This window comes from Channa argus, chromosome 2, assembly GCF_033026475.1.
Source record: "Channa argus isolate prfri chromosome 2, Channa argus male v1.0, whole genome shotgun sequence".
In the NCBI taxonomy this organism is placed as follows: domain Eukaryota; kingdom Metazoa; phylum Chordata; class Actinopteri; order Anabantiformes; family Channidae; genus Channa; species Channa argus.
The window spans coordinates 27,999,144-28,019,986 of NC_090198.1; the positions used below are offsets into that span (position 1 = coordinate 27,999,144).

At 41.9% G+C, this 20,843-nt stretch overlaps 1 protein-coding gene and 1 long non-coding RNA gene across 5 annotated transcripts in view; one reads left to right on the top strand and one right to left on the bottom strand.

The window, feature by feature from the left end:
• Positions 1-1,878: 1,878 nt before the first annotated feature.
• The window catches only part of lpin1a (lipin 1a), a 32,635-nt gene continuing 13,670 nt past the window's right edge, over positions 1,879-20,843 (top strand). The window contains exons 1-20 of one of the 4 annotated variants that reach the window (XM_067489117.1): positions 1,879-2,247; positions 8,980-9,180; positions 9,571-9,666; positions 14,245-14,341; positions 14,448-14,673; positions 15,389-15,463; positions 15,698-15,790; positions 15,891-16,005; positions 16,273-16,504; positions 16,903-17,019; positions 17,106-17,199; positions 17,382-17,584; positions 17,758-17,851; positions 18,099-18,168; positions 18,952-19,038; positions 19,338-19,430; positions 19,577-19,632; positions 19,731-19,869; positions 20,306-20,454; positions 20,592-20,678. In XM_067489117.1, coding sequence (XP_067345218.1) covers positions 2,170-2,247; positions 8,980-9,180; positions 9,571-9,666; positions 14,245-14,341; positions 14,448-14,673; positions 15,389-15,463; positions 15,698-15,790; positions 15,891-16,005; positions 16,273-16,504; positions 16,903-17,019; positions 17,106-17,199; positions 17,382-17,584; positions 17,758-17,851; positions 18,099-18,168; positions 18,952-19,038; positions 19,338-19,430; positions 19,577-19,632; positions 19,731-19,869; positions 20,306-20,454; positions 20,592-20,678 — 2,402 coding nt within the window. In that variant the 5' untranslated portion in view covers positions 1,879-2,169. Of the gene's footprint in view, positions 2,248-6,156; positions 6,462-8,979; positions 9,181-9,570; positions 9,667-14,244; positions 14,342-14,447; positions 14,674-15,388; positions 15,464-15,697; positions 15,791-15,890; positions 16,006-16,272; positions 16,505-16,902; positions 17,020-17,105; positions 17,200-17,381; positions 17,585-17,757; positions 17,852-18,098; positions 18,169-18,951; positions 19,039-19,337; positions 19,431-19,576; positions 19,633-19,730; positions 19,870-20,305; positions 20,455-20,591; positions 20,679-20,843 lie in introns of those variants that run through there. The other 3 variants (XM_067489133.1, XM_067489124.1, XM_067489144.1) reach the window with 3 other exon arrangements.
• On the bottom strand, positions 6,473-9,648 carry LOC137106200 (uncharacterized). Its single transcript, XR_010911903.1, has 3 exons — positions 9,489-9,648; positions 8,138-8,330; positions 6,473-8,002 (listed from the first exon to the last, which is right to left on the bottom strand). It is a non-coding gene; the product is annotated as an uncharacterized lncRNA (long non-coding RNA).

Here is a 20,843-nt window from a genome sequence, read left to right on the forward strand (position 1 = left end):
ATAATTGAAAGACGAACATCCGTTCCAGCAGGTGGGGCAGGCAAATGCTTGGTGCCCCAGGCCCGTAGGGGGCTGACGAAAGGTAAACTATTCATAACACTAGCTGTGTGCAGAGTGTGGACACAACCAGTCACGGACCTCCCTGAGAGGACCCCGACTCTCACTCAGATAACAATGATTCCATATAATACCAAATAGCATTAGCTCAATGCTGCTAGTGTTGCTGCAATTGTGGTAAAAAGGCGGTTAAATAGCTGAACTTCCACTGGCGTCACATTGTTTCTTTTCTTTACTTCATGAGTTAGCTTAGCTAACTGTTAGCAGAGCAGCCTGATGTGTCAGTCAGCTTGTTAGCTTAGCTAGCGGGCTGCAAATAAACAGCTGCCTCGGACAATACTTTTTCTGTAGTAAACTGGTAAAAGCTGTGTCCAACTAAGCTGACTGCAAAGCAAGTCTACTATAAATCACTACGATGTATTACTGTAAGTTATTGTGCTTTGTGCTGTGTACTTTATTGTCTTTCCCATATGTTAAACATAGCGGTTTTATGACGCATAAATCTTTTCTTAGGGCTCCAACAGACGCTGCGATCGCCACCGTCTATCACGAGTTGTTCACTCCAGCATATTAAAATGAAGTGTCTATGGAGAGTTTTAACTCAATGCAAACAATGCATGCTGGGAAGTCTACAAGTTCTAAAGTGGCCTGCAAATAAGAACTGGACATTGTAAGTTGAATTATTACATGTTTATGCTAAGTTAACGAGAAAAGTTGAGTTAGATTTTACTAAATTTAAAATGTAATGTTTTAAAGTGTAGAGAGGGCATAAAGTGATGTGCACCAGAATGACAGCGTGTGCACTTGTTAGGATCTTGGCATTTTCACTACTCTGAAGTTATTTTACATTCTGGTTTAAAGACAAAACAGACGCTACCACAGTTCAGATCTTCTGAAGCATATATGTGGAAATAAGATGTTTTCAGCTGAAGACAGAGTTGGACTTTAAAGAAAATCAAGCAAAAAAGGAAAATAGTGTTGACATGTTCCACGGCTGTAGAGTATGTGGGTGGGGAGGGAGGTCACTATGGTGTAACAATGAGGCAAAAGTTCAAATCCCACACACACCCTTCTGCTGTCACTGAACCGGCGAGTAGCTTCTCACGCTGACCAAGTGGATGGTTTAACTTCAAGGTTGACACAAACACATGTGTCCGTGAGCTCAGTGTTACCTTTTGTGTGTCTCCTTTCTTACGGTACGTCACATTGGCAGCCAAGCTAAAAGCGATGGCGCCCTCCATGTTCGTCTTCCACCTCAGTTGAAAGTTGCCGTTGGATTCTCTCACCGAGATGATTGTTGGGGTTTTAGGTCTTACTGCAGAGGAACAGGAATTACAAAGTGAGCTCCGTGCACCCATCAACATTAACTGCATGTCTGGATCGGGCTGTTTGTGGCAGCTGCAGACTGATGGAAACTGGAACCTTTGGAATCTAATTAACAATAATTATACATTTTATTTTTATTTGAGAAACAAAGTAAATGCTTTAGCCACAATAAAAATGCTAGCAGGTGGGACATACATTGTCAGGTGACATGCAGAGCTGGTCTTCAAGTAGTTTTAAAGAGAAACAACATAGGTGTGTAATTTATAAGGTTTAGAATCTGTACTGCTGTGGAGTCTGTGGTGTCAGATGAGCACCTTAAGCAGCGGTACAGTCTGGTCCCTCTCACATTTCCTCCAAGTACTCGATTCCTAGAACACACTTGATAACTTTAGTCTAAAACATTCACACCAGGTCAAACAAGCACAAGCTACTAGTTCAAACGCAGATATAAGACTTGCAGCACTCATCCAGATCCATCCAGGACAAACTTTGGCACTTTCTGGAAGAGATTTAAGTAGAATTGCTGTCATAGGATCTTATGACTTCAAACAGCATCACAAACCATGTAGCAGAACTGTGGAAACAGAGGCATTATGGATTTTACATACAACCCACCAGGAGAAAATTCTACGACCAATAGATTTCGGACTGACCTGCTCCTTTCCCTCTGCTCAACGTGGCCAATGTTCTGATTTCCGCTTGGACAGATTTCCTGAGCTTGCACCAAATTTCCTGGAAGACTTTCTACAGCAGCGTAAGATTGAAGTGAAAGTGCAGCATGGAGGCATGACCCACATGGAGGAGCAAGGGCGAGACTTCAGGAGCCTCAGTGAGGACAACAGCCCCGATGACAGCTGGTCCTGGGTAACACTATGACAATGGCAACATGTGTATACATACATATAACATACAGAAAGGTCTGGGCTGCAACATTAGGCCCACTGGTTAATCTGTTGATGTGTTCTAACAGCATGTCAGTAAATTCTCTATAATATGAAGCCTAATTATATGCACGAGCCTGTTTCAAGACAGAAAGACGTGAGAAAGAGATTCGTGGAAGAAGGAACCATTTGGGTCAAAAACAGCGATACACTGTGATACCTGTGTGCTCGTGTTGTATAACTGTGTCCTTTCTCAGCTGTCGGTGTAAAGTGTGCTGGTTCTGTGCTTCCGTCGGTGTTTGTGTGCAGTCAACAGCTCACCTACACCTCAAGCCCACCTAGGTCCATAAAAAGATAGATTTCAGCAGCACCGCTAGCCAACCCCTACGTTCAGTGAAGGGTTCTGAACTGAGATCTGAACATTAGGCTTGAGGTTTCTTTATCGTTACATGTAAGATAGTGAGTAACGGTTGGTTTTACAGGTTCTGTGTCTTCACATGTACATTTCTATTTTCATACGCTTTCCTGAAAACATTTATCATAATTTCCCAGAAATTAGCTGATAGTCACTTGACAGTCCTGGGAAATTCAACACAAAAGGCACTTGTGATTGCACTACATCTTTTGTCGACGTTGTAATCTGAGAGAGATCAGTGACTGCAAAGTATTGGTAGGGGTCTTCCTCTAGACCTCCTGCCTGGCAGCTCCAACCTCAGCATCCTTCTACCCATATATTCACAGTTTCTCCTCTGAACATGTCCAAACCACCTCAATCTGGCCTCTCTGACTTTATCTTCAACACATCTAACATGAGCTGTCCCTCTGATGTCCTCGTTCCTGATCCTGTCCATCCTCGTCCCTCAACAGCTCTGCCTCCTGTCTCTTCCTCAGTGGAAAAAATATTTTTTTTAAGTAGAAATTTAAGTAGTAAATACCAAGACCAGTCTTGCTTGAACTACACAATAAACTGATGCAAAAAGTTACCTTCATTTTTACCTTAATTATTTCAGGTTATTTCATTTTTGTTGGGAGCTTTCATTTAAATATAGTGCTGGCACGTTTGTGATATTTGTTCCAGCACAGACTTTGTTCTGTATTTCCAAATAAGCAGGGAGGAAACCCACCTACACTGGGGCGGGTTCAGCCGTTCAGAGGTGATGTGTGACTCAGGTAGTCTTCTGATTGGCTTATGCAGCCCATCCTCCCAAACGACACCCCCTGCTTCTCTGCGGTATTGACATAAATGCATTCGGGACCTCAAACAGACCACCTCCTTCCCACCCCTCTCACGTGTTTGGCCGGAGGTGCTGTAGCTGGAGCGTTGGAGAACAAGTCAGACAGCACAGACACACACATACACAGAAATGTAGGATGAATCCAGTCCAGACGTATACACAAAGACATTTACTTTATGCCTGCACACAGCGGCTCAGTGAATGTTTTTAACGGCTTCATCTCATTCTGCTGCACAGCAAATGTCAACAAGTGCCACAAAAGTGAAATTCATGATTTAAACAAGTTTCTTTATAAAAGAAAAAAGACTTTTCACCAAATAGTGTAAGTATTGCTTCCTGCACAGCGAAGGACATAAACCTCTGTCACGTGTAGCTCCTTTACTCTCGGTCATGCGCCCTCTGTCCTATCTCCATATTGTCTTTCTGTCTTCCTCCTCCCCTCCCCTCCCCTCCCCTCCCCTCCAGCTCCCTCTACTTGACTACTTGTTGCTCCCTGCTGAATTGTCAGTCCTCATTGAACCCAACACGTGCTTCTGTGTTTTCCTTCCAGCTGCCTGGTGCTGATTGTGTGAGTGTGTGTGTCCATCAGGCACATGTTGAGCAATGCGTTGATATTTGAAGCAGTGTGTTTGTGTAGTGAGTGCAGCAGAAATGGAGCCACAGAGTCGTGAACTAAATCACATGGTGCGACAGGAGTTTCATAGAAAATTCATTCACCATAGGGCCTTGAAAAGTTTTCCATCTACTAAATTTCCAGAACTCATGTGCTGATCTGTGCACTAGGTTTTGTATTACCACATCTCTGAAGTAACAAACAGGAGCAGGAGGAGGAGTTGGATGTGTGTGTAAACTCAGGACGGGTTCTTAGAATCCTTGAGCAACAAAATCCAAGAGACCCATCAGGCGGAGAGACAAACATTTGTTTTTCTTCCTCTAAAGTGAGAACTCTGTGTTCGGGCTAAACTCTGATGGGAGTAGCATCCTAAATAACTTTAGTATTATCTGATTACACATGTCGGGAAAGTATAAAAACAGCTAAGGAAAACAACAGGAAGTGCTAAAACTTGATCACAGCCATAAATGCACAACAAATGTCAAACACATGGTTGGACAGCTGAGACCATCTGAATAGAAAATATTCTACATTATTTAAAAGCGATGAGAGGCTGACCTGCACACACTGTGCTTAGTAGCATAATTTTTTAGTTTGTGTGTCTTCTCTGATTACCATGACCTGGAGAACCTATTCCTCTGCTAGTTTGCCTTCTCTAAACAGCATTTCTTAAGAACAAATTTGAGGTATTTCTTCATTATAACTTGATATTTCTATTTTCTACTTCATACTTCAATTTTGCTACATTTCTGAAGCAAATGTACTTTTACTTCACAACATTTATTTAATTATTAAACTACTTTTCAGATTCTCCATATATATTTTTTTTTCATTAAATTAAACAAATTATTATAAAAACAATGTATAAAGTGCTTAAAATATATCTATCGTTACCAGCTAAAACATAAAGGTCCATCAAAAAAATAATGCATCAGAAATTATAATGCTGTAATATTAATTGGTGATTGAGCAGGAACTGTACTTTTTCTTCTGGTATCTCAAATATTTTATAAGGTCATACAAGCAGTATTTTCTACACTTTGGAATCGCTACTTTTACTTAAAGTTAATTTACTTGATCTGAGTACTTCTGGTAAAAACATTGCTGGTGTTTATGCTGCATGTGTATTTTCTCTCCTCATTTTGTCTTTTTCTCTTGTCAGACTATACTCAGTATCACAGTCTCCATGTTGTTGTAAAACACTTTAAAAAAAAACTTGTATATAACAGATATTCTCTGCCACATAAAAATGCCATTTTATGCAGTTTGCATAAAAGTTGCAGTGAAAGAAATTTACATTATAGCAGCTTTCACATGTGTGTTTAGCTCGATGCTAAAGTGAAGTCCACCCTCTGGAAAGCAAAACATAAACTAGTTAGGAAAAAAAGACACAGCAGTGATGTCTTTGTGTCAGGGCAGGTGGACATTTTGACTCTGAGATACACTGCATGAATACAGATGCCTCCTTGAATGTCACAGCTATTCCTGTCTGCTCTACTCCACATACTAGACTTGTTACTAGACCGATACTGTAGCTGTTCTCCTCTTTTAAGTCACAGAGAAGTAGAAATGTGTAATTTGTGTATAATTTCAAGATTTTTCAAGCTCAGTGGAGTCTAAGCGTTCATCTAATGTTCAATACAATACAAACCCAACATAAAAGAAAACCCTGATTTAAGTCAGGACAGGCTGCAGCTGAGACAGAGAAAACAATTAGAGTGGGAATATCCCTTCCACAATTACAAAATATTATATATCTTTTCTCAATATATAATAAATAGTTTTTCGTTTATTATATTCTGCAAAGTAACAAAGTGAACCTTTCAAATCTACAAACATATCCCCCCTGAAAAAGAAATGTAATAAATTACTTTGAGAAACTAATCGGGTGTCCTGCTGGAAGACGCTGTGCACCAAAAGGTAGTTCTTTATAAAGTCTTAGTTAATTTTAAAAAAAGATTCCATTTTAAAATTATTATTATTGTTGTTGTTGTTGTTGTTATCTGTTATTAAAGCGATCACCAAACTGATTCCAAGAGGGACGACTTCCGTCAACCTTGCGTGACGTCGAAGCTGTTTCAGCCAACCAGATCGCTCCGTGGTCCTCTCGGTGGGAGGAATAATTAAAGAGCCATTTAACTAGCGGAGCATCCTTCGGCAGAGAATCCGGGATCAGATGTTCGAACACGAGCGAGTCCCACAATGTTTGATTTGAGGTCCGACACGTGAAGGACTAAAAGATACACACACACACACACACACACAAACAGAAAAACGTGCAGAGGACGTTTGGTGGAGAATGTGAAAGGCGAAAAGATCCACGAGCGAGAGGCGACGTGAATAAACAACGTGAGTAAAGAAATAATCGTTATAACACCTCTTTCCTGTGCACACGATTTACGATTCACTGCTCAATTGTCTGTTTTATTGCGTCCCATTCTATTGTATTGTACATAGCGTAATAAAGCGGCTGAGCCCCGGTGCAGACCTGCAGAGCCTCGCCCTGTGTGCAGATGTGTACAGGTCGCCACACATAAATCCCCCATAAATCAATGTGTGTGGGGGGGGGGGAGCTTTTCATATTCTTCATGGTGAACCAAAATTGCCTTTTGTTTCTCAGTTTTGTATGGTCGCGTTGCTTGTTTACAGTGGAGAACAAGGTCATATAGACTATGATAAAACACAAAGCGACAACCTTACAGAATCCACATAAACGCAATGATAACTGCAGTTTGGAGCAACGGTGCTTAAATGTCAGGCATTATATTGATTTGATTGGAGCATCTGTCTGCTTCATGCAGGGTGACCTCACTGTCTGTACTGACTCCATATAAGTGGTATATTGACTAGTCTTTAATGGAGAAGCCTCTGTGGGATTTGATGGTCCACATTGCAACTCCGTGACCCTGAAATGAAAACGGTTAATTACACAGGCTTCACATCATAATGTTCTGTTGTTTCTGTAAGAAAAACTATACAGAAGATTCACTGAATGACACTATGTGGTGATTGGACATTTCATAATACTGTGACTGGATAATTAAAGATGTCCTGGATGACTGGACAAGACATTGTCTACATGTGTGTGTTTCATGTCCAGGCATGTCAACAAGTGAGTGACAAGTAATTGTGTAATCACTGACAAAGCATCCACATCAAATTCTTTAGCAATATGTCACATGCCAAGGGATTAAAGTGTCCGTAGGTCTGAATGATGGTAAATTGCATTTTGTTGTCAGTGCTTGTGCCATTAAACAGTTGTTGGTTTTTTTAAAGATTCAACTCCAGCATGCAGTGACTTTACCCAGACCTGACTGTGAACAGGATCACAATTTTCAAAATGTGTCTTATTACAATGGTCAGGTGCCCACGAAGACACTAAAATTCATTTTACATGCTGTTGCCGTTCCTCCTGTTAATATTTGCCATAACCTTTGGCCTCCATCGCTAGGAATGATCTCAGACTGACGTGAAAACTCGGAATGTATCCTTTAGCTACTTTCTTCAAAAATTAGTTTGTATGAAAATTTTTAATCTATCAGATTTTTACCCAAAGACAAAATAGAAAGTGTTGTAATGCATAGTTTTAATGGGCCAGTCAGAACAAACCTGTGTTGTGTCTTGTGCAGCCTGTGTGTACAACAGTACATGTCATGCTGTGTCATTAGCCCCAGTCTGGGATTCACAGTAATTTACAGGGTGTTAACAAATCAGCCTCATCATTACTGTGTTCTTACATGGTCTGTGTGTGTGTGTGTGTGTGTGTTTGAGAGAGAGGAGAAAAATCATGCCAGGATTGGAGTCAGCCGCACAAGCAGGTGGCAGGTGAAGATGTCAGGGGTCACTGTTTTCTTTCTGTCTTCCTTTTTTCTTGCACCCGACCTCGTCGCCTATTGAATTGTTTAAGATATACAGTAAGAAGCAAGGCACAAAAACTAGGTTGTAAACAATCTCTGTCTTTCTGTGTTTGTACAAAGCATGAGGGGGGAACAGTGGCTTAGTTGGTAGAGTGGCTGCCTACTGACCACATATTGAAGTGTCCATGGGTCCTGGAGACTGGACCCCCAGCAGCCCATCCCCATCCCCAGCTGTTCAGTCTCGGTCCCAAGCCTGGTAGAAATTGGGGAGGGTCTCCTCAGGAAGGGCATCCGGTCGTAAAAAACTGTGCCAAATCAACATGCGGTCAACACTGTGGCGACCCTGAACTCACGGGACAAGCTGAAAGGACAAAAAGAAAAAAATTGTATAAAACCATGAAATATGAACTTATCTGTCAACCAAAAATAATAATATTGAGTTTTCTCGGATGCTGGGTGCATTTTCTTGCAGCGTTCTCTTTTCTCTGCCAGGGCCATGTTTGGCATTCTCGACGGAGAGCATTAAAGGCTGTAGATCAGAGAGACTGGCACAGCTCTGCATGTTTAATCTCACCACCGATAGGCTCTATTTGCATTACAGAGAGGAAGCCACAATTTGGTGTTTTCATTATGACTCCTGTTTTAACCAGGCAGTAGAAAAACAAAATCCTTAAAACATCTTTTTGTCCTCGCATCCTCGGTCCCACGCATCAAAAACACCCACAAACACAGCCCAGGCTCCACAGCAGCAGATGCACAGAGAAAAGAATGTGGAAACAGTATTGTATTCTAATCTGCCATGATGACGAGGTGGACTTCTGCCTACACAGAACGTCTCATCTGTCTCTACAACCAATAGGTTCACTAAAAATCACGTCCCTGCAGCTGTGCAGCGTTCTGCATCCTAGATTGTTTTACTGTGATGCACAAACTTTACTCTGTGTCCAAACATGAATGGACAAGGAGCTGAATAAGTAGAATAAAATATTTCTCTCGCCGTTTGTCTCCAGTTACAGACCATGAACTATGTGGGTCAGCTGGCGGGTCAGGTGTTTGTGCAGGTCAAGGAGCTGTACAGAGGACTCAACCCTGCAACACTATCTGGATGTATAGATGTTATCGTGGTCCGTCAACCTGATGGCTCCCTGCAGTGCTCTCCTTTCCACGTTCGCTTCGGAAAGATGGGTGTGCTGCGTTCTCGGGAGAAAGTGGTGAGACTTACTTACTTACCACTAAAGCTGGCGTTAAAAAAACACAACAAGTAAAAAGCCCTGTATTCAAAATCACAGTTACTTTTAATGACAAATTCACACACTGCAGCAAATTCTGATGAGGTGTGTGTGTTTGTGTGTGTAACCTAGTAAAACAATTCAGCAAGCCAATAATCTCATCATCACCCAAACACTGTTCTACATGTGTGCATGTGTGTGAGTATGTGACAAGTCACACACTGGAAGAACTACTGTTGAACTACATGGATATTCACATATATAAAGCAATAGTTACTGAATACTTAGACCTGAAATTCCCAAAGTGGAAGCTGTCTGTCCCACGTTGATGAGCTGTAAACTTGTTAAAGCCCTTCTTATTCTGTCTTGCAGGTGGACATAGAGATCAATGGAGAGCCAGTGCGTTTGCAAATGAAGCTGGGAGAGAATGGAGAGGCCTTCTTTGTCAAAGAGACTGAGAACACACTTGTGAGTAATGATTGACAGAGTCCTTAGTGGGACACTAGACACACAACTATAGTGCAGAACATACTGACGTGAAGGTTGCACAACCCCAACCGAAATACAAGCTGGATTTAGGATCATGGGAAATGCGTTCACCTCTTGCCCGTTTGCACTGTGGAACTACCTCTGTCATTTTCCTGCCGAGACAACCCCCGAGGGGGGCGGGGGTGGGGGGTGGGGGGTGGGGGGTGGGGGGGGGCGCTCACCTCCCTGCCTGTGGCGTGAGATGCAACATGAGACTGAGGGGGGGGGTCAGACGGCTGCTGGAAGTGCAAGGGCTTGCTTTATTTATTTTTTTATTGGACAGTTATTTGAGATGATGATTAAAAAGACAAAATGCAGCACAAAAATTATAATTAAACAGAATTCAAGTTGGAGATTTGCAGAATCTAATGCAATCGCGTAAAGGAAAAAAAACTGCTTGTGTGTCGGTCAGCGGTGTGTGTGTGGTGTGTGTGTGTGTGTGTTCATTTATTTAATATGCCAGTGGAGTGTGTTGCCAGTGGCATTGCAGTGAACTGTGAAAGAAGCAGCTGTTTCCTCTGCACAGAAATGTTTTATTTTTCATTTTTTACACTGGTTTCTCAGTGTGAAACCACACGTATCAGAACCCAGAAGGACAAGTTTAAGTTTTTCATTAACTCCTTTCTAGTTCAACCAATGTAGTGCTGTACAACAAGCAGCCAGTAATGAGGGCAGAGTATTAAGACAAGTAACAGCAAAAGAATAAAGAAAATGCAGTGAAACAAGAAACAAAAGATTTCAAGCATGTGCATATGTCAAAGTAAATCAAATGACATCATTTGTTGGCGGAAAGTGGTTTGAGCAGCACAGTGAGTGACCTTTCCAAGCCAATGGAGCAGCTGTGGCTCAGTTGGTAAGCCAGTCGTCCACTGACCACAGGGTCGGTGGTTCGATTCACGCCCAGCCACTCTGTGTGAATGAGATGCAACATTGGATAAAAGTGCTATATAAGCAGCCATTTACCAAAATGACATTTGGGCCATTATATAATTATATTTACCATCAAAAAATCTGCTGATTCGAGAGTCTTATCGTACAAAAGCAGATAAAGAAGTTCAGATCAACAACTGACGCCTCTTTCCCCTTGTGGCTTCCTGTTGACCAGAGTAACTTTCCTGGAAATCAACCATCAGGACAGGCAGAACATGGAGGTACAGTATGTGCAGCGCAAATGCAAATGTAGCAGAAAACTATCTGACCTTGGAACATGTCCATTTGTTCTGAGCCAGAAACGGGAGAGTGGGGAGCCGGGCGGAGCTGTCGGATGAGTGATGGGTCACGAATTAATAGGAATATGTCAAAATCTGAGAGGATCGGATTCCTAATGTGAAGGATTACATGGCTTTAATTCACTTTTTACTTTTTGACTACTCGGTGGCAGATTAGGAGCCCTAGAGGAAAAAAAACCCCACTGTGCCACACACACTAAATTCAAATCCAGTAAACACTGACGCTGATTAAATTCTGTCCCACCATGTCTCTCACAGTGTACTGCTGGACATGGCTTCAAATCTTAGCCTCTCCGTCCATAGAGTGGAAAACCACCAGTGCGCTATTTATAACCCTTCTGAATTTACCTTCGCTACAGTCGTCTGCACACACACTGTGCTCAGAAACTGGCTGCCACGGATTTGTGTACAGTCCACACATATGAGACAGTCGAACAAGACCGTTAAAGAGGGGCAGGGCGAACAGGGCACAAAGCTACCATCCAGCAGCAGACACACAGATAATAGATAATATATATATGGAACATTTCATTTTCACGGCTTGGGCTGCGTGGATTCTTCTGGGACGGGCTCATGAATCTTCATTGATGGTGTAACATATGATGTCACCAGGGAAATGAACTCCGAAGTCTACAAAAACATTTTGTCTGCCAATTTAATGAAAGATGCATCGAACTGATTGGGACGTCCTTCATCAGGCAGCGAGCTAATGACCCAAAACACACACGCCAAAACAGCAAGGGGGTTCATCAGGGGCAAGAAGTGGAAGGTTTTAGACTTCAACCCCACAGAGCTGCATTTTACCTGCTACAGAGGAGCCTGAAGGAGTAACCCACCCCTGGAGTCCGGCTGCGTCAGAGTGTATGACTCGGTTCAGGCTTGAAAACATGTTGAAAAAGGTTTCAGCAGGAAACATCCAGGCCAAAACCCCAGGAATCTCTAAATCCTAGTATTGGGCCTTGTTGGGCAGCTGTAGCTCATTTGGAAAGGCACTCGTCCACAGACCACGGGGTCAATGGTTCGATCCCCGTTCCCCGCCACATGTCGAAGTGTCCTTGGGCAAGACACTGAACCCCAAGTTGCTCCCTGTGAGTTAGGTGAGCACCTCTCATGACAGCCACTGTCATCGGTGTGTGAGTGTGTGTGTGTGTGTGTGAATGTGTGGGAACCAACATTGCAAAGCGCTTTGGATAAAAGCGCTATACAAGTGTTATAAATTAAAAACATAAACATCTAAATTGAAAACATAAAGATGACAAGACAATTCATTTCAGTTTCCAATATACTGCATAATCAAGTTTATGCCGGTGTGAGAGCGGAAGCGATTTTAAAGTTACATGAAATCGATTTTCTTAATTCTATTTTATTTTGGTTTCTGTGTAACCAAATGCTGTATTGCTGGTCTGCTGCATGAGTCCGTCTAAACACAGATTTCACAAATGTACAGGAAAAGAAGGTCAGAAAAATGACACACTAGCTTTGATAAAATGAAACGTTCACATTATGTTCACAAATCATTCAAATTAGTTTATTAGAAGTGGCTTTGTGTGGTTGCTCTAAGGCTGCAGCTCAGAGCAGATCTGTGCTGCTCGCTCTGAGCACTGTCCTCTTTTCTGTCTCATCAACATGATTGGGGGTCTGTTGAACTGTGCTGTGACACGTGCAGTGCAAAGCCTGTGTCAGTCTGGACTGTTTCGATCATCTCTTTATATCACTGTGTGTGTGTGTGTGTCTAATTCTCTTTCTGGCATAATCTCTATGCACATTAAACATGTACTGTACTCGTCCCGTGTTGTATCAGGGCTCCCACTGAGTTTTCCCAGGACGTGAATTTAGACGTCTACACATGGTTCTAAATGTTTTTGTGATGTTGCTTTGACAAATTAGATTTACGTATTTAGCAGACGTTTAAATCCAACATGACTAATAACCAGCTTAACCACAGATACTTTAAAATGGGAAGCGGAGAAGCCGGGGATTGAGCCACTGTCATATCAACTTCTGTGTTTGAACCAATATCCTACGTCTCACCAACATGGAAATGGGGACTTGGAACCACTGGACATGTCTTTCCTACATTGGACTTTTGCTGGGTAGTGAGACGGTAAAATAAAATGTTTATTTCCCATCAGATGATTGATTTAAAGCATTTGTGTTTTATCAAGCACTGACAGATTCTACTCCACAATACTCTGCTTATGGGATAGTTTCTCAACTCATCTCAACTACTATTTGATGGATTGTTTCTCTGTGGATCAGCCAGTTTACAAGTTTTGTAATAATTAATATTTTAATGACAGAATGACCTTCAGTAAAGACTGGGACTGTCAATGGTTAATGCAGGTGTTTGCCTTCACCTGTGCAGAGCTCGAGAGTGGGAGTGATTATGAGCAGGAATGCTGACCGATTCTCAGCGTGTTGTTGGCATTTGAAAAGTGCAGCGAGTAAGATAAATAGCTGTGAAGTTGTAGTTGTGGTGTCTCTGATGCAGTGTTCTTTCTGTCTAACATGGGGTGGGGGGGTTCAGCTCCCCTCCCCACACACTCACACACTAATTTGTCTCATAACTTAATAATTGAAGTTCTGGTGGAGTCTCTCCATGAAATGTGATATTGCTGTTGCAGAAACTAATTACAAAAGTTGTCTTTTCTAGTTCACTAGCTTCACCAAATCAGTACCATTAATACCAAGTGTCCACTTCTATGTCAATAACAGGTTTACAACTTAAAAAATTGCCTGTGATTTTTCATCTAGCACCACCTCTGGTCAAAATGTCACTTATCCACTGAAATATCTTATTTTCTAGACTAATTTTTATTTTGGTTTATGCCCAATTACCAGCAGAACTGATCCAGAAGAGCAGTTGCATGCTGACATTATTATTAAGCTAAAAGTGCCACTCAGTCTCAGTCATGCTTGGCTTCCTGCATGACTGTTCGATGGAGTTTAGGGTCCCCAGGAAACAGTAGCAATCCTAGATTCTGGGAGGCCTCAGGCAAAGATGCTAGCTAATCCCCCCCCCGCCCCAAATCAACCAATGGTGTCCATCTGCCATAAGGGCCCTCACTTAAGAGTTGAGTGTATAGATCAGTTATTGGATGTGTACAGAGTAATCAAACTCTAAACCTTAACTAAAAGGTCTGAGGTTGACACCACGCACTGCATCATTTTAAAACATGCCAGCAAAGGGGCTCTTTTGAATTTTGAGATGGAAGAATTTTCCCCAAACATTACTAATTTCAGTTTGATCAGAAAGTTAATCATGATCATGTTCCGTGTCTGTTGACAGGAAGTTGTTCCGCCCTACCTTGCAACGTCACCCATCATGTCAACAGGGGCAGAGTTAATGGAGTCCCAGCGAGGCAGAAGCAGCTCTCGTCAGCATGGTGGGCTCCTAATTTAAAAAAGCAAAAAAAAAAATATCATTTTAAATTTGTGAGAATGTGTGTGTGTGTGTGTGCCCTTTAACTATTTTCATGCTATGTCATGTAGACACCATCACCTGCAGCTCACTTCCTGTCCAGAACCTGGGACCACAGCAGAGTGATGGAGGGACGACTAAGAAGAGAAGGAAGAGGAGGAAGAAGGCCCGGCCAGAGATAGGTGCTGGGGGAGGAGGAGGAAGGAGAGACGAGAACATGGATGAGTTCTCAGAGGATGAGGACATGTTTACTATCGACTTGAGCTCGGATGAGGAAAGAGAGGGTGACAGCAACAGGTGTGTGTGTGTGTGTGTGTGTGTCAGAAAAACAGCAGCCAGAACAGGATTAAACTGCTCTTATTTCCCTGTAACAATAGAAATGTATGACTGAAAAGATGAAACGGCTGAAACGAAGAACATTTGAATGCCTTTATTATTAGGTACTTGAAATTAAAAAAATTCAACTTCCTTAGAAGTGTGCGGTTATGGTTCACTCGGATTTGATTCACACCAACCAAACAACTGATCTAACGTCACAAGATTTAGTTTTTGATTGTAAGTTTTAATCTTATGCAAGAACAACACTTTTCTCCTACTGAGCTCTTGAAACCTTAAACCAGTGAGATGAACATAGTGACATACAGATATCTCAAACAAAATAACGACCAAAATCCTTCCTGCCATAAAAATCCCGTCCAGTCACTAGCTTACGAACCATTATTAAGAAGAAGAGATTTGATGTGTGCGTCTGCATGCGTGTGCATGTTCTGCGGTTGTCTATGTAAAGTCCTTTAAATACCAGCTCCGTTTGTTGGACATTCTCCAGGGATTTGTCCTGTTCCCACAGTGTGCTCAGTGCCGTCCTTCCTGCAGAGCTTTTTTTAGGATAAAGATTAAAGATATGCAAGAATGTGTGTCTGCTTCATGCCAGGTTTCATACTGTACTAGATGAGAATATTTTAGACTGGTTTTGGTACGTGGTTAAATAAAGTGTGTGTGTGTGTGTGTTCAGACCTGTTTATGGCAATCAGGAGTCCACAGCCGTCGCCCCCACGCTCCCCAGCGCTGACTGGAGCTGTTCACAGAGGTATTGTTTAAACACAGAAAACACACTGCACCGAGAGACATTTAATTACGCTGCAACGATCCATTAACTGTTTTCTCTTTTACTCATTAATTCCATTCTTTTTTCGTTAAGCTCAAATTGTTGTATTCTATAAATGTTTAATATATTTTCTTTCCTTACAAAAATGATAATTGTGACTCACTTCCCTCTCCTCACCTCCAATGTGTTTTCTTCTGTCTGTTAATCCTTCTGTAGTAATGTGATTCAGAAGACTCTCTCCATCCCTCCACCCTGTGGTCTTTCCATCTCTTGTCCTCAGCAGACCTCTCACTTCTCTTGCCCTCTTAGGTATTGCTGAGTTTCAAATCCAATAATTCCAGTATATCTAGCAACAATTTCTGCTTTGATTTCTGACACAAATCAAGTGTCTTACTATCGGCGTTCACAGCACCCGGTACGATTCGCGGTCATCAACGCCGAAGAGCGACTCGGAGCTAACAAATCAGAAGAAAGAAAACCCTGAGATGCTGTGGACGTGGGGGGAGCTGCCCCAAGCAGCCCAGGTACAGTATCTAAACGCACATATACACATTGCAGAAAATAGGGTGGTACTCGCCGATCGGTTCGAAATATTAATGCTTTCTTGCTTAGTTACATGACAACAATGATACGACAACACACATTTTATGCTCCATTTGTTTCATGTTCTCACGTATAATAATAATCTTAACACGACGTTTCCAAGTTGATAAAATGTTCCAGAGGCAGAAAGCAAAGTGTGAAGGAAGGAAAATAAAATCTGTATAAATGTCTCTCCCTCTCTCTTACAGCCGTCATTCCTGGCTTCCCACCTGAAGCAAGACCCTGCCCACGCAGTGTCCATCCCAGTGTCTGCCAGCACTCACTTCAGAGCCATCAATGACACAAGCCCCCCCTCACTCACTCTATACACCCCTCAGCTGGGGGACAACAGCGCCGCTCATGGTGAGGACAAGGAAGCTGAACCTCTGAAAAATGGAGCTAAAGGTGGACTGACTACGAAGGATGGGGACATGGTTGGAGGTTTGCTTCATGTGTCCAGGGTGTTCACAGCCTCACATATTCAGTTGTTATGTAAAACATATTGTCCAGTGTTTATTGTGCAGCTTCATCAGTGGCTGCACCATCAGCATCTTATAAAAATAACAAAAGTCCCTCTCAGTCGCAGCTGAAGTTATCGCGAGATGTAAACACCTCAGTGTCTCGGCTCTGCCAGACTTGCAAAACCTGCTTTTTAGTGACAACTGGTGGTCAGTTTTTCGGCGAATCCTGTTTTAAGAATTAAAACATTAAGGACGCTCTGATTTGAATTGAATTTAAATATCCTAACGTTAACCTCATGTGTCTGTAAATCCTTTTTATTCACTTTTTTTTCATGTCTCGGTTGATTTTTCTGTATGTGTTTGGGCCGTCATGTGCAGAGATCGAGTGTCCAACAGCTTGCCCAGGGTCTCCCGGGATTCTACACGCCCATCTGGATGGAAGTGTGAATAGAGGCAGTCCCATCCGAAAAACAGATTCACCTTCAAGAAGGAAAGGTGCTAAACCCTATAAAGAATGTAACAGATTTTCTTCACGTGGAAGTGCCTGTATCCCTCAATATCATCTTGTATTGTCATTTTAGAAAAGAGAAGCCAACACCTGGGTGCTGATGGCGTATACCTGGATGACATTACAGACCTGGAGCCTGAAGTAGCTGCTCTCTACTTCCCTAAAAGGTACAAGAGGATACATGTACTTATGTGTGCAGAGCACGTTTGTGCACACATCTATGCTTTCATGCGGTGTAATATGCCCTTTGTGGACCCATACGTAGGACCATAACATTGGTCTTTGTTAAAAATGATTTTTAGAGATTTAACACTGTGTGTGAGAGCGTGTGTTTTCTCTCTATGCTCAGCGATGGAGGCTGTAGCTCAGTGAAAGGGGACACAGACGTGATGATGATGATGGGAGTGCGGAGCGCTAATCAATCCCCACAGTCAGTGGGCAGCAGTGGGCTGGACAGCGGCATGGACAGTTTGCCCGACCAAATAGGGGACCTGCCCCATGTTTCCATTTCTCTATGTGGAGGACTCACTGACAACAGTGAGATCACGGCAGGTAGGTTAGAAAACCTGATACAGAAATTTTTTATACAATAGTGCAGTGGTGATGTTTTACACCAGACGACCAAAGGCAGAAGCCAAATGTTTGACATCTGGTGTTATCCATAAAGTACTTTTGCCTGTGTGTAATGTGTGTGTGTGTGTGTGTGTGTCTGTTTCATACCTCAGAGCAGTTCAAGGAAAGAGAAGTTTCCTACCAGCAGTTTTCTGAAAATCCATCCATCATCGATGACCCTAACTTGGTGGTCAAGATAGGAAACAAGTATGCAGTGATATATTCAATAACAAAGACTCTTTTTTTAACTATGGATATCATTTCTTTGGAGGGGCTCTATAAAGGACACATTTACAAATAAGCACGTTTTCAGAATTGTTGTATTATTCCTTTGATTATCATCAGTCGTGCAGTAATAATCCCTGTTTAAGAATTGCCATTAACAATTATCATTTGCATATAAAAGTCTTGAGAAGTAAAAAAACTACTCATGGTGCTCGTTCTCATCTGTCAGATACTACAACTGGACCACAGCAGCTCCTGTCATGTTGGCCATGCAGGTGTATCAAAAACCACTGCCGCAGGTAAGACCACCTTTGTTTTCAGTCAACTCTATGTTACTGTCAGTGGTGGAAGATGTATTCACTACTTGGGTACTTAGAATTATGAACAGGATTATCAATATTTTGTTATTAAGAATGCATCATTGTTTAAGCATCATGTTTTATTACTTTGCATACTTTAAACAATACATGAGTCAAATCTGTTAATATATGTTTGTTTATTATTTAAATCTAATGTAATTGGTATTATCTGTCAGGAAATGCCAGGGAATAATTTTTACTTAAATATTCATGCCTAAAATGTGAATTAGAAGTATAAAGTACTATAGCATAAGCTAAGAATACTCAAGTGTAGTGCCAAAACCTCAAAATTGTACTTAAGATTAAGTGGGATTAAAATGAATCCCAGGTGCTTAAACAAGCCTCTCTCTGACTAACATGTCTGATAGACAACATCAGCAGTACTGTATATCATTTATTAGCTTGATTTCTTTTTTAAGTGCTGTTTGGTGTCTTTCTGAATGCAGTCCCTGCATCACTATTCTCATGTGCACACTAACAGCATTTTGCACATAACTCTGATTCCTCATATTGCTCCCATTGCTCCCATGTTTTCATTTGCAAGCGTCCTCTCAACAGTTCATGAAATTGTGGTCGAATGCTACCAGAGAACACAAATCAGCTTTTATTAAAACTGGCTGTTGAAGTGCTGCTTTGAATGGTCTTTAATAATGTCATGTTTTTACCCCCTTTCCTTATTTCTTTCTTTCTCCCACCATCCACCTGATGTTTGTGTGATCTAAGTGTTGGTGTTTGAGTTATGTCTTTTCTGTCTTTGGGCTCTTCTCATACTGCCTCCCGGCTCTGTTTGGCTCCAGCCCGTCGCAGCCTGTATGATGCTTTCGGGCTTTGCTTTGACTGATGGTTTAGAGCATGTCTTTGTGTGTGTTGCATCTCTCAGGTTTTTTTTTTCCATTCAGGTTTGACTTAGCTTCATGCATGTCATTGTGTTTTCACCTGTAACTTCCTGTAACACTGAATGTGTTTCAACTACTCATGGTGCTGTTAATATGCTGTTACTGCATTTTGGATTCATTATTTTTTGTGCATGTTGTAATTTTGAGTTAACTTGCTTTGTGGTCGAGTGTGTTCCCGTTGGTTTTGAGTTTCATGTGCATGCTTGTCTCCAGGCCTCAGTGGAGAACATTATGAAGGAGAAGATGCCAAAGAAAGGAGGACGCTGGTGGTTCTCATGGAGGAGTAGGAACAGTGAATCCAAATCAGTAAGTTTCCAGACTCACACATAATTAGTGAGACTGTTTTACATTTTTTGTCTGTAGCCTTGAATAAGAGCAATGCTTGTACATCAGCATCAGCAACTTTTAGTCATGTTGAGTGAGATGTGACATTTAACCTTTCTGCACTTCAGGAATCTGTGACAGAAACAGGAGGAGACAGAGGAGAGAGCTCACTTGCTTTAAACAGGTGACTTCCGAGAGACAAGCATCTTTTTTTATGTCTGTTTTTTTATGTTGGCTTTTTCCTACTCTTTTTTTTTTTTTTTTTTTACTTTGATTTTACAGAATGAAGGATGAGTCCTCCTCCAGCGATGAGGATCACAGATGCTTCAATCAGGTGCAAGGATCCTGTCAGTCGGAGCCACTCGTGAGTTCTGGGAGCATCTGTTTTAAGAAGACTCTTCGGCTCACTTCAGAGCAACTGGTAACATATTTATTTCTACAGTAGGTTTAGGTGGCATCAGTGGGGAAATTCCTGCAGATAAATAGCATGAAGACAATTTAGTTATTGGCAGCTTCAAAGCTCTGTAGTGACTTTAGACATATTATACACAAGATTCGCTGTGGTTAAACAAGAATGTGGATAAAGTAATGATCACAAAAAACAAAATGTGTTTCTTTTTGGATTATGTTCCTTGTCACAGCATGAGGACAGGGATGAAAGATAGTAAAAACAGTGAGGAACATTTCCTGCATATTTAAATGAGGGATTTTATTCTTATATTTACACTTGTGGTATTGCATTTTTGAATGGCCTTATGTGGATTATGCAATAAGATTCATAGTGTATATGATCATATGCAAATGTAAAGAAAAATATGACTTGTCTCAGTCAGTTGATGTCTTTCTTCTCTATGCAGGCCACCCTGCAGCTGAAGGAAGGTCCAAATGATGTGGTGTTTAGCGTGACCACTCAGTATCAGGGCACATGTCGCTGCCATGGCACAATCTATCTTTGGAGATGGGATGACAAGATTGTCATCTCTGATATAGATGGAACCATCACCAGGTAAGTGACAGAAAGTTGGTTGGGTGCTTTTAGCAGCTGCTCACCAGTAGGTGTCAGCATTTACACATTTGGTGCTGAGGTGGTTATGTCCATTTTACTATCTGTACTGTGACCGTACCTCTCATGTTGTACTACAGGTCTGACACCCTGGGTCACATCCTCCCCACACTGGGTAAAGATTGGACCCACCAGGGTATCGCACGGCTCTACCACCGAGTCAGCCAGTGAGTGCTACCTTAATGACTGCACACAATGAAAAATGGTCCGCACTTAAATAGCGCTTTTCCACCTGTTGATATGCAAAGCACTTTACACTGCTTCTTATTCAGCCATTTACACTCCGATCACACGCCGATGGGGAGGGGAGCTGCTATTCAGCGGGCCAATGC